General features: G+C 41.4%; 2 protein-coding genes across 3 annotated transcripts; one reads left to right on the top strand and one right to left on the bottom strand.

Moving 5' to 3' along the window:
• The first annotated feature begins 81 nt into the window (after positions 1–81).
• fkrp (fukutin related protein) lies at positions 82–3,416 on the top strand. Of its 2 annotated transcripts, none has more exons than XM_085915884.1 (3): positions 82–163; positions 603–754; positions 1,189–3,416. In XM_085915884.1, exon 3 carries the CDS (start codon positions 1,284–1,286, stop codon positions 2,880–2,882), a length of 1,599 nt encoding a protein of 532 aa, XP_085772010.1. In that variant the 5' UTR covers positions 82–163; positions 603–754; positions 1,189–1,283; the 3' UTR covers positions 2,883–3,416. The 2 variants fall into 2 exon arrangements, with proteins under 2 accessions (XP_085772010.1, XP_085772009.1); XM_085915883.1 differs by lacking the exon at positions 82–163 and adding an exon at positions 209–477.
• slc1a5 (solute carrier family 1 member 5) lies at positions 2,933–8,706 on the bottom strand. The gene is made up of 8 exons (XM_085915885.1): positions 8,011–8,706; positions 6,279–6,321; positions 6,143–6,202; positions 5,897–6,063; positions 5,575–5,808; positions 5,097–5,291; positions 4,888–5,022; positions 2,933–4,619 (listed from the first exon to the last, which is right to left on the bottom strand). Exons 1-8 carry the CDS (start codon positions 8,523–8,525, stop codon positions 4,397–4,399), a joined length of 1,572 nt encoding a protein of 523 aa, XP_085772011.1. The 5' UTR covers positions 8,526–8,706; the 3' UTR covers positions 2,933–4,396.
• Positions 8,707–15,846: the final 7,140 nt, after the last annotated feature.

The following is a 15,846-nucleotide window of genomic DNA, read 5'->3' as shown; positions in this document are numbered from 1 at the left end:
AAATGTACAAATTTTAATAATGGTTTTATTTTGGTAATCCGCAATATGTTTCCTCCTCGTATTTGCTACTGGAAATACCCAACTGTAAATGTCAAATAAAGAGCCATGTTTTCTGTGATAAACATCGAATGCGTCGCCAGAGGAGATAGTTTCCTGCCATTTTGTGAGCAGGGAATGTTTTGTGTCTAATGAAGTTAGCACTAATAACGGATTTTTCCTGGTTTTACGGCGATGCGCTTTTACTAATCCAGTGTCAACTTTCAGTGTATTTAGGGTAAAAAAGTTGCCCTAGCACGATTAGCGCACCTTACCGGAAATGCTAATTTGAGTGGTTTATTTGATTTCTGTCTCAACCTTTATTTTGAAGTACACAAACCGGAAGCAATTATGTTGTCAGTGTGTAGCGGTACTGACGCTCAAAAGCTAACCCGTTAGCTAAAACCCATTGAACAGCTGTTCAGTCGGATATCACTACCCGTATGTATTCTCACTGATGTTTTTACGTTGAGCTATGCACCGAGATGTTATAAACGTTTAGCTATGCACTGTGCAGTATGTATTAGTCTAAAATATTATTTAACTGGCATACTTGTTCCTGTCAGGTAAGCTCAAAAGAGCGAAGTTGCCAGAGCTGTGACCAAGCTGGAGGACCAAATAAGTGCTCATGTGAAGCTCATTGAAAGTCACGATGAAACGCCTCTCGGTGTATTGCAAATTATTGCAAAGAAGAAATAATGACCTCCTTCAACTGTTGGTGAGTAACTTGTTATTGTAAAGAAATATATAATAATTTCATAAAACTCAGGAGCTGCATTGGGTGGAATTATTATTATTATTATATGAATATTAGAAGCAGTACTGAATATAAAACAGATGTTTTCTGGCAAGTGTAGTGAAATTATCACCATATATTATTATAATAAAGTAAAATGATGCTGAAACTTCTAATCTCTAAAATCATGACTTTCCGAAGAACCAAAATCAAGTCACGTTTGTTGTACCATTACCATTGCGTCAAATAGATCTATTTAGCTTGGTCAGTAAATTGAAAAGAAAAACCATCATGAGGATAAGCGGTCTGCAAGATGAAGGAATGAAAAAAAAAAAATCCTGGTTCTATCAAAGCTCTAACAGCTCTGAGACCAGGAACAGAAAAAACAGAATACATGCGTTTCCTTTGTGTTACAGCTTGGACTAAACGTCCGGTTCTCTGACACCAATGGGGACCTCAAGGTTTGAGTTCTTCATTCAAACAATACTGGAGATTTAGTCCTCTTGTAGCCATGCGGATCACTTTATGCCAAGGCGTGTTAACCGGGGCCATCCTCCTCAACCTCCTCATCCTTTACTACGTGTCTCGGGCTCAGCAGCAAATGATGGAGAAGAGGAAGGAACACGGCAGGGCCACCAGGAGGGCTGCTTTACCTGGCTCTGCTCTGGAGGGAGGCATAGGATTCATTGGGCCCGGAGGTGAGCCCAGAATGGCAGGCGTGTCAAATCATAATAATCGTAGCCCACGCGTAACTGTGCTTCTCCGCGAGTTTGAAAACTTTGAGAATTACGTCGGGGATGTTGCCAATTCCTTCCTGAGACAAAGACCCGAGCTTCCTTTTCTGGTCGTGGCCGACGCACCACCGTACCCGCCTCTGGATCTTCCAGATGGCTCTCGCCTCCTGGTGCTCTCACCGAGCCCGGACCAGCCGCCGCAAGCGCACAGGCCCGAGTTTCACGTCCAGACGGACTTTGCGCTTCTCGTACCGGACGGTGTGGAATTGGAGCCGTCTCGAGCTATTGATAGGCTGATTAAGGAGCTGGAAGGCGAGGGTGGCGGTCCGGTAAGGCTGGTGGCTTCACCCGTTTTGGCTCGATCCTCCGTACAGTGTCTCCATCTGAGGGTGAACCTCCGCGAGTGGACCGCTACTTACTCAACCGCCGCGTCCGGGAGTAGCGGCAGCGTGTGCACAGCCTTGCACGGCGACGCCGTGGTGCTCATCCGCACGGAGGATCTATTTAATCTTTCCGTGCCGCTCGGCCGGCCCTTGTTCTCCTCGCTCTTCGTCCAGACCACGCTGAGAGGCTGGAAGGTGAAGCTATTAGAGAGCCCTTGTTTCTCAGCCAACCACCGACCCCTCTTCAGCTCGGCTCACAACCAGTGGAAGGCGGACACTCGCTTGAAGGAGGCCACGGGGAAGCTGATGAGGAGCTTCGGTTTGAAGCGTCTCCTGCTGCCAGAGGGGAAGGAGCAATGGCACGGCTGTAGCAAGGAGATGCCCCGCTGCTTCGGCACGGTGCAGGATGACACGCCGGACTACCTCTATCTGGATCGCTGGACGCCTCCGTGTTGTTTGCGTGCACTTAGAGAAACCACCAAATACGTTATTAACATCCTGGAGAGCTCTGGGGTGCGCTACTGGCTCGAAGGCGGCACTCTTTTAGGCGCCGTCCGTCACCAAGACATCATCCCGTGGGATTACGACGTCGATTTGGGAATCTACTTGGAGGATGTGCCCAACTGCGATCACTTGAAGAATCTGGACTCTGGCTCGCTGGTGGACGCCAATGGCTACGTTTGGGAACGCGCAGTGGAGGGCGATTTCTACAGGGTGCAGTACAGCGAGGCCAACCACCTGCACGTGGACCTGTGGCCCTTCTACCCTCGCAACGGCATCATGACCAAAGACACGTGGACGGAGCACAAGCAGGACATGGAGTTTCCCGAACATTTCCTGCAGCCGCTCGTGCCCATGCCCTTTGCCGGCATCAACGCCTATGGTCCAAATAACCATCGCGCCTTCTTGGAGCTGAAGTTCGGAGAGGGGGTTGTCGAGAACCCTCAGTACCCCAACCCTGCCAAGAAAAGATTAGACCGGGCCAAATTATGAGGACACCTCAAGTCTGGACTTTGATTGACTCTGCGTTAATCTAATTTAATGATGAATGTTGTGAAGTAACTAACGAACGAAACTTTGGACGCTCTGATCTGTAACGTTTACAGATTAAAAAAAAAAAATTGTTTACAATACAATGTGTTCTTAATGTGTATGTTGTACAATAGTGTAAAATTACTGTGTACATTTTCACTGTTGATTTGATGACTGTACATTCATGTAAGAGTAAATATGTTTTGCCCTTATTTGGCTTTTTTTGTGGATTCATCTTACCCCCATTGCCTTGGTTTAGAACCTTGCATTGATTTTGTTGAGAGTCGTCGTTGCACACTTGAATGTACGATGTTGTTGTTTACATGAGATGGATTAAAACGTCTTTGTTGTTGTTGTTGTGACTTTGGAGAGCTTCTAAGGAGCATAAGCACATTACTAAAGTTGTCGTGAGAACACTTGTCTTGAATAAATCATCTTACTCTACTATATAACAATAGTTGAACTTGCTCTTGAACACTAGGTGGCGCAATCTCTCTATAACGGTGCCTTTTTACTCCTGGAATCCAAAGTACAGTATGTACTTTATATCAGTTGGTAGATTCTGTCACTGCCAAGTAGCACATGGGGAGAGCGTCCTAATTCCATTAAGTAGCTTTGCACCTGTCCATGCAGCACACTATATATCTGATCCCATTCCTACCATTGCCCTACGAATAAACAGCAGTCTTCCATGTAACACAGTGGTGAATTTAGTTAGTATCTCAAAACTCAGATACAACGACCCCTTAAAAACATCATTAAATCATAAAAACGTTTCAAACTGACATGACTTCATTGCCCCCCCCCCGTTCATCTTGTGCAGGCAGATCAAAATATAAAACACAACTTGACAGAATGTCATATGTAGACAGCAGTGTTCATTCATCCCAACCTTGTACCAGTATAAAGGGACTGATATTCCCAATATGAGGAACATGGAAAGTCTGTATTATAAACCAAGTAACCCATACAGTACCAACATTGTAAATAAAACATTTAGAATCGTTTTCAAAAACAACAGTAGGGCTAAAGATGATAAAAAGATTTGGCAAAAAAAAATAAAAAAATCCTATAGTCATTTGTCTTTAACTTTTTTTAAGCGTCAATTAAATATTTGCACAGGGCCAGTGACGTGACAGTGAAGACGAGGAGGTGTAAATTGTAACAAAAGTACCTGCAATAAATTACTTTTTGGGATATAGCTTATAGAAAATCATTGGTCTTCTACATTCACATAACCCCATAGAGAATATAGAGCAGGTGTAAATTGTAAGAAAAGTCCTGCAATAAATTACTTAGCATATTTTGGGGGAGATGGATTGTCCAAATGTCACCATATTCCATCTTACATTTTTTAAATGTTGTGCTACAGCAAGTCCATCTTCATTTCACACACCTTTTTGAGAGAGAGGGAGCGCGAGGTCCGTAATGTCTTGGAGTTTCCACGGTAGTGTTTCACGACGTCCACACCTCGGTTATGTGACAGAGTCGTTATTATCCCGGTGTGTATTTTTCTTGTCCCTGTTTTCGATGCCTTTCATCTCAATAAGCGGCGAGTGCTCAGGGGCAGGCGTGATGGGGTTGACCTCGCTTGCCTGCGCTTCTTCCTCTTCTTTGGCCGTGCGGTCTACGAAAAACTGCAGGAGTCCTGCTCCAAACGCATCGCCCTCCACATTCAGTACTGTGCATGTGCGGTCACTAAAAAAACAACAAAGACAGTTTAATTTAAAGGTAGGCCTAACTTGGATTTTTAAAATGCCTAAAATAATAATAATAATTAAATAATAAATCCATCCATGAAAAAATAAATGAAATAAATTAAAAATAATAATAAAATAAATAACAAAATAATCATTTATAATGTCTAAAATAACATTTTTGGAGTCCACTAGATGTCGACGAGTGGAAAATGTGCAAAAAAAAACTACAAGTAGTGACGCTGGTGCTATCAATGTTGTGTACTCACACGAGCCAATCAACAGCCAGGATCAGGGAGATATCATTGGTGGGCAAACTGACTGCCTCCAGGATGATAGCGAGAGTCAACACCCCGCCAGCGGGTATTCCTGCTGCACCAACACTTGACGCTGTGGCAGTTACGCTAATTGGACAACAGAAGAACATCAATAATGCAAAGAAAATTCAAACAAACTGCAAATGTGGTGAGATACCTACAGGATGGTAATGACTTGGATGAAGTTGAGGGAATAGTTGTTGAGCTGAGCAATGAAAACAGCAGCCACGCACTGAAAGCATGCGGCTCCGTCCATGTTGACGGTGGCGCCGATGGGGAGGATGAAGCGGCTGATTTGCTTGGAGATGCCGTTATTTTCTTCCACGCATTTCATCATCAGTGGGAGCGTGGCAGAGCTACCGAGAAAATTCGACCCGGGTCGTGAAATGAACAAAGTAATTGCTGTTGTGAACAAAAAAAAATCCCTGGTCTGGTTTACTGGTTCAGTTTTCAACCCATTTTGTATCAGGAATGGTGTTCCACAAGGTTCTATCCTAGCACCCCATCTGTTCATTAGCAATATTTTACATATTGGATTGGAGGTCAAAGGCAGACTACCGTAAGAATTCATTGAATTTGAAGAACTACATTACCAGGTGCTTCCCTAATATATCACCATTGTTTGAATGAGTTCATTACCTGGAGGCTGTTCCAAAGGCTGTGGCCAGAGCTGTAAAAATTCCCCACAAGAAAGTGTACGGGTTCTTCCTTGTGATGGCAAAGTAGATGGCAGGCAGCACAAACAAGCCGTGGATAGCGTGCCCAACAACGCAGCACGCGATGTACTTTCCCAGGCTGGCAAAGAGTGTGCCGACATCCTCCATCTCAACAATCTTGCCAGCAACGAGGAACATGATACCGAAAGGTGCATACCTGAGGAGATAGGAGGAAATTGACAATTTTGTTTAATTGCGCAGCTCTTATCCAAGCTAATAGAGCCATGCTTAAAGCCTCAGCTTACCACATGATCCACGAGACCAGCACCATGGTGGCTTCATTGAAGGAGTTGAAGAACTTAATCAAGATTTCGCCTTCCTCCCCCAACTTCCTCAAAGCCACACCAAACACAATGGCAAACACCACCAGACCCAAAATATTCATCCCATCCTGGTCAGTTCCAAAGGGAACCTATACATATATATGACGGTCAGGACACACTCAAAGAACCAACTTCAAAGCAATTTATTGGGAGCAATCATATTCTCACCTTCTCCACCGTTATGTTCCGGGTACCATTTGCGCTAACCAGCTTGTAGCTTGTTGCGTACTGCAAAAGAGAAACAGTTTGTTTGGTCAGCTTGAGAGACGTTTCCTTAAAATATACGCAGGAGGCAATTTCTTACCGACTGGAAGGCAGCAGACACCAAGTTGGAGGGAAAGATGTTTCTGTTGCAAAAAAAAGAATCAACATGTGGCATTCCTGAGCATCACACAATCTAAATGAAAATCAGATGAATGTCTGTTTGTAATTTATTTAAAAGAACAGCACAAGTGATTCAATTTGGCTTGGCAGAGTCGGGGCCACAAGTCAAGCATTTCCCCACGATCCAACTTAATAGTAAAGAACTGGTATGTGAATCAGAAGAAATCCGATTAAAAACATGAGCGCACTGAATCCAACCAATTTGAATTTGATGCACAGGAGTCCTAGGAGGTTTAGTAACTTGTGAGCAACCAGTATGCAAATATTGCCTCCAGGGGAGAACACAAAAGCATGTCAACTTCTCCAGTTCATTAATTACCCGTTGCTAGGTAGCTCACACTTAACGACTAGTGTTTTGACGGTTTGACATTTGATCCATTTTAGAGCGGGAAAACCAAACTAAAGTAGATGAGAATGATAAACAAGGATGTGCCTGCCAGCAGGAAGCGCTGCAGTCATATGTGTGAAATAATTATGTGCCAGTTGACCCCCAGGCACCTTTTACATATTGTTGCCATGCTGCCACATGAGGTCTTTTGTCAAGAGACAGCAGGAGACCAACTGAGAGGGCTCGCTATAATAAGAGACACGGATTTGACATGCTGTTCTATTATCATAATGGCTCACTGAGACTGTGTGTGTATTATATGCGCTGCTTGATTGCATTCCCTGGCTGAACTGTAACAATGTCTTCATTTGCATAACAAATAACTATTGTTATTCTCAGCAAGTATCAAGTGTTATGCAAAAGTAACTTCATTCATATGAGGGTATCTGATTTCTGTTTGAGTTAAAGGGCAGTTTAACTTGAACATTTTATTTGCAATTTGCTCTAAGCAGTCCTACTCGTCGGTAAAACGGTATTCTGAATATTGCATTTTTGGAATATGAAAGGCAGAACGTTTTTCGCCATCATATTGGCCATTTTGCCACTTTTCACAGTTGCTCAGTGATGTCATTTCCAATCAAGTATTAAAATGGCTGCCCCTAAAATGGATTAAAAAAATGTGACTTTTGCCACTTAAGTCGTATTTCGCAAACATATTAATACATGTATTCTAATGTTATTAGATTGTAATTAAAATTGAGGACTTGACTTCCCCTTTAAGATGATCAAGCTTTATTGTGTTTCACACTGTCAGCAATCATTCTACTTTATATACCTGTATGATATTTAAAAATGTTAGTTCATACAGTATATACTAATATAGTAAATACTGTTAATGTTTTATGATAAATTATTTGTCACATTAGATTACTTCCAATGGAAAAAACTGACGGCATGAATGATGTCACATCCTTCGCATTCATTAGTAATAGACGAGAGTAAATCAGCAACTTCCTGCTTTTTACAAAACGTGGCTGTCCCTTTATGATATATTTCATCATGTGCTTCTTAACAAATTATGAGTGGATCTTGGTTGTCAATACATTAAAAGAACTAAATAAGTGGGAAAAATGTGCGTGAGAACTGTTGAGTGTGATAGGGGACCCCAGGAGGTTAATTTAGCCTGCAGCAACCTGAGCTGACGCAACAACATATGTTCATTGCTATAGCGTTCTATGTATATACAACGGTGCCATGTGGTTCAGAGCTTCACGTGGACGAGACCCTAAGAACCATAACTCGCTCATGTAAACAACTCACTCACCTGATCAAATCTAGAAAAGAGTCTATGACTTCTTTGGCTTCGGGCACGTTGTCATCCATGGCGGCCACTTTAGGTTTGGTCAAAGTCACGGAGCCCGGCTGAATGATGAAAGCCATCACCACCCCGATGGCCGAGGCGATCAACGTGGTGACCAGGAAGAAGAGCATCGCCCAGCCACCCAGCTTGCCCAGGGCTTTGGGGTCGATGCTGGCCGCCCCGGAAACCAGACTGCATACTACCAAAGGGATGATGATCATCTTGAGCAGCCGGATGAGTAGCTCGCCGGGGAAGCCGATGTAGATGATTTGGGTACGGGAGAGCTCAACGTTACGCACGCCGAGCCCGATGAAGACGCCGATGATTACCCCCGCCACGGTCATAATCACCAGGAGGTTGGCCATGACGATTCGCTTCACACGCTGGGAGAGCGGCTCAGCCGCGCCGCGGGACGTGCCGTTGGGCAGCTGGTCCTCGCCGCCGTTGTGCGTTTTGACGTCTTCCAACTTGTCGTCCATAGTTAAGACCGTGTTAAAGTTGCCCAGGGAAAAAGTTCGAACTTGAAATGGGATTGCGATTTGGGAGGTAGATATACGACCAGCACGGCATGCGTCTCTCTCGTCTCTCTCTCTCTCTCTCTCTCTCTCTCTCTGTCTGTCTGTCTGTCTGTCTGTCTGTGTCTCTCTCTCTCTCTCTCTCTCTCTCTCTCTCTCTCTCTCTCTCTCTCTCTCTCTCTCTCTCTCTCTCTCTCTCTCTCTCTCTCTCTCTCTCTCTCTCTCTCTCTCTCTCTCTCTCTCTCTCTGTCTGTCTGTCTGTCTGTCTGTCTGTCTGTCTCTCGGCATTTAGGTGAAATTCGGGACAGATATTGCATCATCCAAGTTAAATACAACCGAACAGTGGGGCCTAAGCGGTTCAGAAAATGAATGAATGAATGAATGTATTTGGACATGTGATTCTTTCAAGTACTCGTCTATAATTTCGAAATAAAATAGGGGAAACATGTCCGTTTCCCACATTTTAAAAAATGAACTACTTTTTTATTCTTTAAAGATTGTATGTGTACCCAATGATTAATGAATATCCCTGCACACCCCGTGAGTGTTTGTCATCATCCCTGCTTACAATTGTTTGCAAAAGGGCTTTCCGCGGTTTATTTGTTCTCTTCACGGGGTCTTAAACCAGTGACTTACTGTGTGGAAAGCACTGGCTAAACAAAGAATTCTACAACTATCGTGCTAAAATCAAAGGGGAACAGAATGTGGACTCAGATAATATTATATTAACATAATGTCTGTAGTAAAACCAATAATGGGGAGTGTGTTTTTCTAGCTGCAGCGTGACAAAAGTCATAAGATATACCAATTGTGTTTGGTTGAAGGCCAGTTGTATCACTCCAGGGTGATTAAACGCTGTCCTCAAATAGACTTTTCCCTTTTGTCATCATGACAAAAGGAGTAAGTAGATTATCTTTATATTTAATTGTAACTAGGGGTGCGATGAAACAGTTTGAAGCCTTTTTTTTTTTTACGATTTCTTGACTCGCTACCGTACCATGCGCGTATCTCAAATTTTAACTCACAAGTCAAAGCAAATATAAAGTAACAGCTCGTACACAAAGGCAAGACAGCATCATAGACAAGCGCAACCAATTTGACTAGCACATTATTTACACATTATTGGTTCTGTTTTGGCAGGTGTCAACGTGGGTGTTCGTTCATAGAAAAAAAAAAATGCTAGGCTGCTCCGTCTCTGCGCTTATCTTGTTTCAAACGGGTTCTTTGTTTACTCGAACAATGTGAATGATCACTGTGACGCTTTAAAATAAAATAAAAAAAACCAAGACTTTACTTCAAACGTGGCAGCACATTATTAATGTTAATGTGACCGTGTCATCTGTTATTCATATTATTAAACGGCTGACGTGGGACTGTGTGTACAAAAGCTAACAGGTTGGTCATAAAACCAGCATATAGACAGATATGCCTGGGGAAAAAAAAAAAACACGGGAGGACAAAAATTCTGCTGTCTCAGGTGTCACGAGGAAGAAAACGGATCTATCCTAATTTTCGTGTCATTCAATTCCTGTTATTTGGTCTTGATGAGCAGCACAGTCAATGCAGGGCCTTCATGACTGCCTGTTATCTAAGATGTCCAGAAATCACATTGAAGTTGCCAAAAAAATAATAATAATAATCATGCTTTGAAGGCTGCTTATTACCGGGAAAGAATGTGCTTTGTCATGATGAAAACATCATAGTCATCATAGTTGGTAGAAGGTGTTTTTTTATAGTTGGCCAATGGCCATTGTTTGATCATAAAAAAAAAGCAGTATGATATCAGCATGTATGGATCAGTGTGAGATTCTTATGTTTGTAAAATATGGTCAATTCATAATGCTTGTTGTCCTCAATGTCATCTTTAAAGTAATTAAAAGCCACACTGGTCACAGAATGAACATAAAAATAACTGACAGGACCGGAATTACGAGCCAGAAACGTCTGAGAGGATACATTTTTTGTGTTTTGCCAAGTCATGTCAGCTCTCTGTTTATACATGCAAAAACAAAATACAAAATAAATGTTCTTGTACAGTTGAATTTGTGCAATCTGAAGATTTCGTATTCTGGAAGAATGTTTTACTTTCCTGATCATAATTTATATGCTTCCGCTATGAGAATTATTATTTTTTTAAGTAGTACAGGAAACACTATGTTGAGGAACCAAAACCAGTTAGTGTATTTCAGTCATTATATCCTTTTTTGATTAGTTATCCGATTAATCGAAAATTGATTCTACCAAATATCGGAATCAGCATCAACCTGGAAAAATTCTGCCGGTTGGGCCCTAATGTTTAGTGTCGATAAGCAAACAAGGTACAAGGAATTTAAAGCACACCATGTGTTTGCCACCTGTTTTTTGTTTTTTTCACAGCTCTCCTCTTAGTTTGTTTTGCTCAAGGACCCCTGGTGAGTGTTTTGCGCTTATGAGTAACATATTTTCAATGCGCCTGCCAAGTTTAACTCTGTTTCTTGTTAATTCTGGTGGAAAATAAACAGAATGACATTTAAGACTTTTTTTTTTTACTCCATTATTCTTCTCTATCGAATGTCAAATGAGGCCTTTGTAAAGGAACATTGCCTTCCATTCAATTCATCATGTGACGATGGCATATCTGCACACACTCTGTGTTTGTATAGCAATACAGTTAGAGGTCACTACTGTCGGTTGAGTCAGGCTTGGTCAAAACACACCCTGTCACATGACACCGTAGCCTAGCAACAATCCATCTGAGCCTATATTAGATATTCTGTACCATAAAAATCCACTCTTGCTATCGCTCCGTTGTTACTTTGCAGTCACGGATACCGTTGAGTGATGCGGCTAAAATAATGATTATGGCAGAGGTCAATCAATAAAGGACAGCACACTGATTTTCCCTTTAAACACAAGCTAATATTTACATATATTTTTGATTCATCTCTGATTCATTCCCATGTGTTGTAACGTCCTTCCTCTTGCGTCATATGGGATGTTCCTTACGTGGAAATGACATTGCATTGAAGCTGTGATTGTAAATGCTATTATTTGAATGTTGATGTGTTTGGATGGTTGCACCAAATATGCCAAAATTGTAATTATGCCCAAAACGTTAAATATCGCTTTCATTGGACCACAACAACATTTTGACAAATAAAATGGAATGGAATAGCTTTTGTAGCGCCTGTGGGATGTTAAATAAATTTAGGGGAATTTAAAAAAAAATAAAAAATTGTTGTTGATATAACTACCATATGTGTGATTCTGGAGTAATTATTTTTTATATGAGCCTAGCATTTCTGATTCTAACAAACGTTTTAAGCCAGTTTACCAAAACGTAGCAAGATAGTTTTGGCAACACCGACATAAAGTTTAGTGGGACAGCATAGGGCAGAAAGGACACACAAATACAGAACAGTCTCTTCCCTGCATGCCACCTGGAGCCAGTACAGAACCGCATGAGGACAGAGAGCTGATTTGCTGAGAAAACACACGCCCTTCTTGCCACACCCCATTTTCCACTTCAGGCTTCTTGCTCTGCTGTCATACTAGCTGCCTTGACTGGCTTCCCTTTTACGCTCTAATTCGTTCGCCCTCACTGACTGGTCCTCTGTGTGTGGGAGAGGACATGCAGAACTAAATAAGTACCGAGGTAATAAAGTAATAATAATTTGTTGCCGTTCTTAGGCAGAATTTTCAAACATCTTTCGGATGACATTTGAATTTGACTCCCTATCTGTACTTTCAACTCTTTATGAGTGCAAGTATATGAACATTACCCAAAACAATGGGAATGTTGCGTTATGCTAGCACAAAGGTTTCCTTTGATTTGAATCCAATGATATATTTCTAGAGTTTCATTTAAAAAAAAAAGTAAACAGTCACAAGACAGAAAACAGCACTGCAACTTTCTTTCATCTGGTAGAGGCATGTTATCCAAAGAATGTTTTAATGATTCAACATGTGGAACATGCACGTTCTTGCTACATGCTTTAACACAGGGGCCTTTAGAGGGTAACAGGAAAAACTTTCCAAGGCTATGACATAGCAGTGGTCTTGCATACACACACACACACACACACACCAATGTGTGTCTTCAAATTGACTTAGGCCTTTTAAATTCCATGCACAAATCTTAACTAACAAATAGACTGAACTGAAAATTAAATTGTCATGAGAGAATTAAAAATACCCCCCACTCTTAAACAGATCACATGCTGCAGTATTCATATAACCGCGTGCTATAGCGTGCATTGTCACGGGGGCATCACAAGCGAGACGCTTTTAGAAGGTCGGCTCACCTTGAGTGTGCCTCACATCACATGCTGCCTTTCACATGACCTTACCTCAGCAAAAAGCAGTTTAATTCTATTTTATTTTTCATCCACCACACAAGCAACTCCTCTTTTTTTTTTTTCTTACCGCAATGAATCCATAATGTTAAATCTCTTCATTTCCCAGACATTCTCATCCCACCCATAATGCTTCATTTCATCTGACAATTTCTTTTCTAATAAGCATCCTCGACATTTGACTCTTGACAATATTGCTAACCATCCTTTCTGGTCGGGAAGCACTATTAAGGGATCACGTCTGCGTAAAATCAGTTGGAAAAGCTATTTAGTAGTAGTCTCGTCTCACAATATTGAAATGAAATGGGCTTTTGGATTCAATGAGGTTTTCCACCCTACCCCCCTGCTTCATTCCCTCCCGCAGTGGATTCATGGACGCCTAATCCTCTTTCGGGATAATTCATGCCAACCATTTGTTGCAATAGCGGAGATGGATTGCAGTGGCGCCATGTTGATGTCCTGCTGACACGCTCGACCGACGTAACGTGATGTAATGTGACGAGCTGCCACCACGGTGCTCGCCTACTGAGAAGAACAACAAATGGAAAAATAACTCCACTACTAGCGTGCTACTACTTCTGCATGATCCTCTTCATCTGAACCAAATCCCGACTGCCCTAATCCTCCTCTTCGTCCTCTTCTTCCGCTCCAGGCGAGGCTTTTACTTTGTAGACTGTCACTTAATTCCAACATTAGCTCTGATTTAGTTGTATTTTTAAAAAGACATTCCTGTGAGAAACAATGGCAGACAGATTATCCAGACCTGCTCCTGTGTTGGATGTGCTCGTGGGATAGATGTTCAGACCCAAGTCCCGTGAGAACTTTAGACCACAGCTCCCCTGGAATGTTTAGACATAGGTTGATCTGTAAAGCTTGACTAGCCGAGCATCCTTAATGGAGGCGGCGAACCGAGAAGCAGAGGTGATACGTTTTGTTTTTATTAGCCCATTACTTTGGTCTCATTTAGATCAATTTCAAAGCACTGAATAGAACAGATAAAGGAGAAATAGCCACAAATCTATGATGATGTACTTAACTATAAAAGTCATTTTGTAAATGAGCTGATAGTGTTAGCGTACGTAGCTATCACAGAATTATTGGAGTTAGAGGGATTTTTTTTCTTCAACCTAGTGAGGAGTTAAAAAAATAGTTGAGGAAATGTGTACATTGTGAAACGCTCTGAAGCAATTTCCAAGAATGTTCTGTCTTTGCACGGGAATACAAATAAAGATTTCTTTTTTTTTTTTAATACTTTTTGTTAAATTGCCTTGCGGTCTTTGCAAATTTGAGATACCTTTTGATTATACTGTGTTTTCCTTACACATTTAGTTGACACATTTCTCTAGGAACTACTTAGTCATGTGGAATTTTACATTGCTCTCAGAAATATTTTTTTGTATGATTCTCAGTAGCACGCCATAGTGTGACAGTAACGTGCGGTGAAGTTCATGACTGGGGAGGCACTGACGTCACCCCCCCCCACCCCACCCGGGTAAAATTTGTCCGGCACCTAACCATGTCACAAAAAAAGGTTGGGGACCGCTGCTCTAGTGTGGCTTATTCATTATTTAATTCGAACTATTTAAATTAAAATCTCATATCAGCAGTCTTCACACATAAAAACACTCATTTAAGCACATGGTATCAAAAACTTGTTTTCGAACGTGCCTACTGTTATATCCTTACTATTTTCCGGGTTCTGATGTAGCAAGAATGGTTCGGACAACGACGTGATGGATACTGCTATATTCCTTCAACACAGTCAGTTCACTGTTTTCCCCCTACGGAACATGAGTTAGCCCAAAATATACAACACCTACCACTTCCTTTTTTTCTAGCCTCCGTAAGGTGTCTTTTCTAAGCCGTTTTGTTCATCTAAAGAAACACGACGTTACAGACAGATGACAAAAAAACACAAGATATTATATAAACCAGCTTAACTAGAGAAATTAGTTAATATAGCCACATTGTTTGAACACAAACTATAACTATACAAAGTCAGGGATTGAGGTTCAAAATGATACCAAATTATTGAGATTAAAAGGAAAATGACTATAAAATAATAATTTTTAAAAAAAGAATTCGTTTTTCCCCTTTTCATGATGGCAGGGGAGGCGTAGCCTCTCTTGCCCTCCTCTGACCGCACGTCCCTGTTGTGTGAGTACTAAACATTCACAAGACACAACTACGCACGCAAATACAGTCATGACTCAGCTGTTCACGGAGAAAGAAGGGCAAAGAGAGAGCGGGGCACACCCTGAACCAACAGACTTATTTGCACTTCGACTTACAGAGATTTGCTCTACTTGATGTAGAGAGTAACAAGTTAGAGGGAACACATCTTTGCAATTCACTAAAAGTACCACTTTGATGAATTATTTTAGTCTAATCTACTGGCACATTGTTTTACATTTTAGCTTCCTGGGTCGGTCCAATTTTTAAGGTTGCACTTTTAAAGGCATGTACCTGTATAGGCAGTGAGTCGTCTGTCATGTGTTTTTTCTGACCCCTTGTGGTCAATCAGTGCACTACATATGTAATTGTTTGTCAACTGTTATGGCACCAATGAGCCACTAGAAGGTGCTAGAGGAAAGGCCCATAAATGCTTTGTTTCTTTTTTTTAGTTTACACATTGTAGTCATATAGTGATAGTTAACATACAGAACCGATTAATTAAAATACAACTTTTAAGTTATGTCAAAATGTCTGTGAATGAAAAAAAAGTAAGGCATTACCAGTATAAAGACAAACAAGAGACATCTCTAAATTCACTTTTAAATGCCAGCAGTAAACCAATTTGGTTACTTGTGTCAGTCAAATAGAAAACTTGTTTACTTTATGAGAGCTTACAAAGGGCTGTGTGTTCTGACAAAATGAGGTCATTGCTATTCTGAGTGTCATTTTATAACAATGTCTTTGTGTTTGCTAAAAAAAAATCACAAGAGCCACAA

This window comes from Syngnathus leptorhynchus, chromosome 7 (assembly GCF_054491065.1).
Source record: "Syngnathus leptorhynchus isolate UIUO chromosome 7, UIUO_Slep, whole genome shotgun sequence".
Taxonomy (NCBI): Eukaryota; Metazoa; Chordata; class Actinopteri; order Syngnathiformes; family Syngnathidae; genus Syngnathus; species Syngnathus leptorhynchus.
This window is presented reverse-complemented; position numbering and strand designations above follow the sequence as displayed.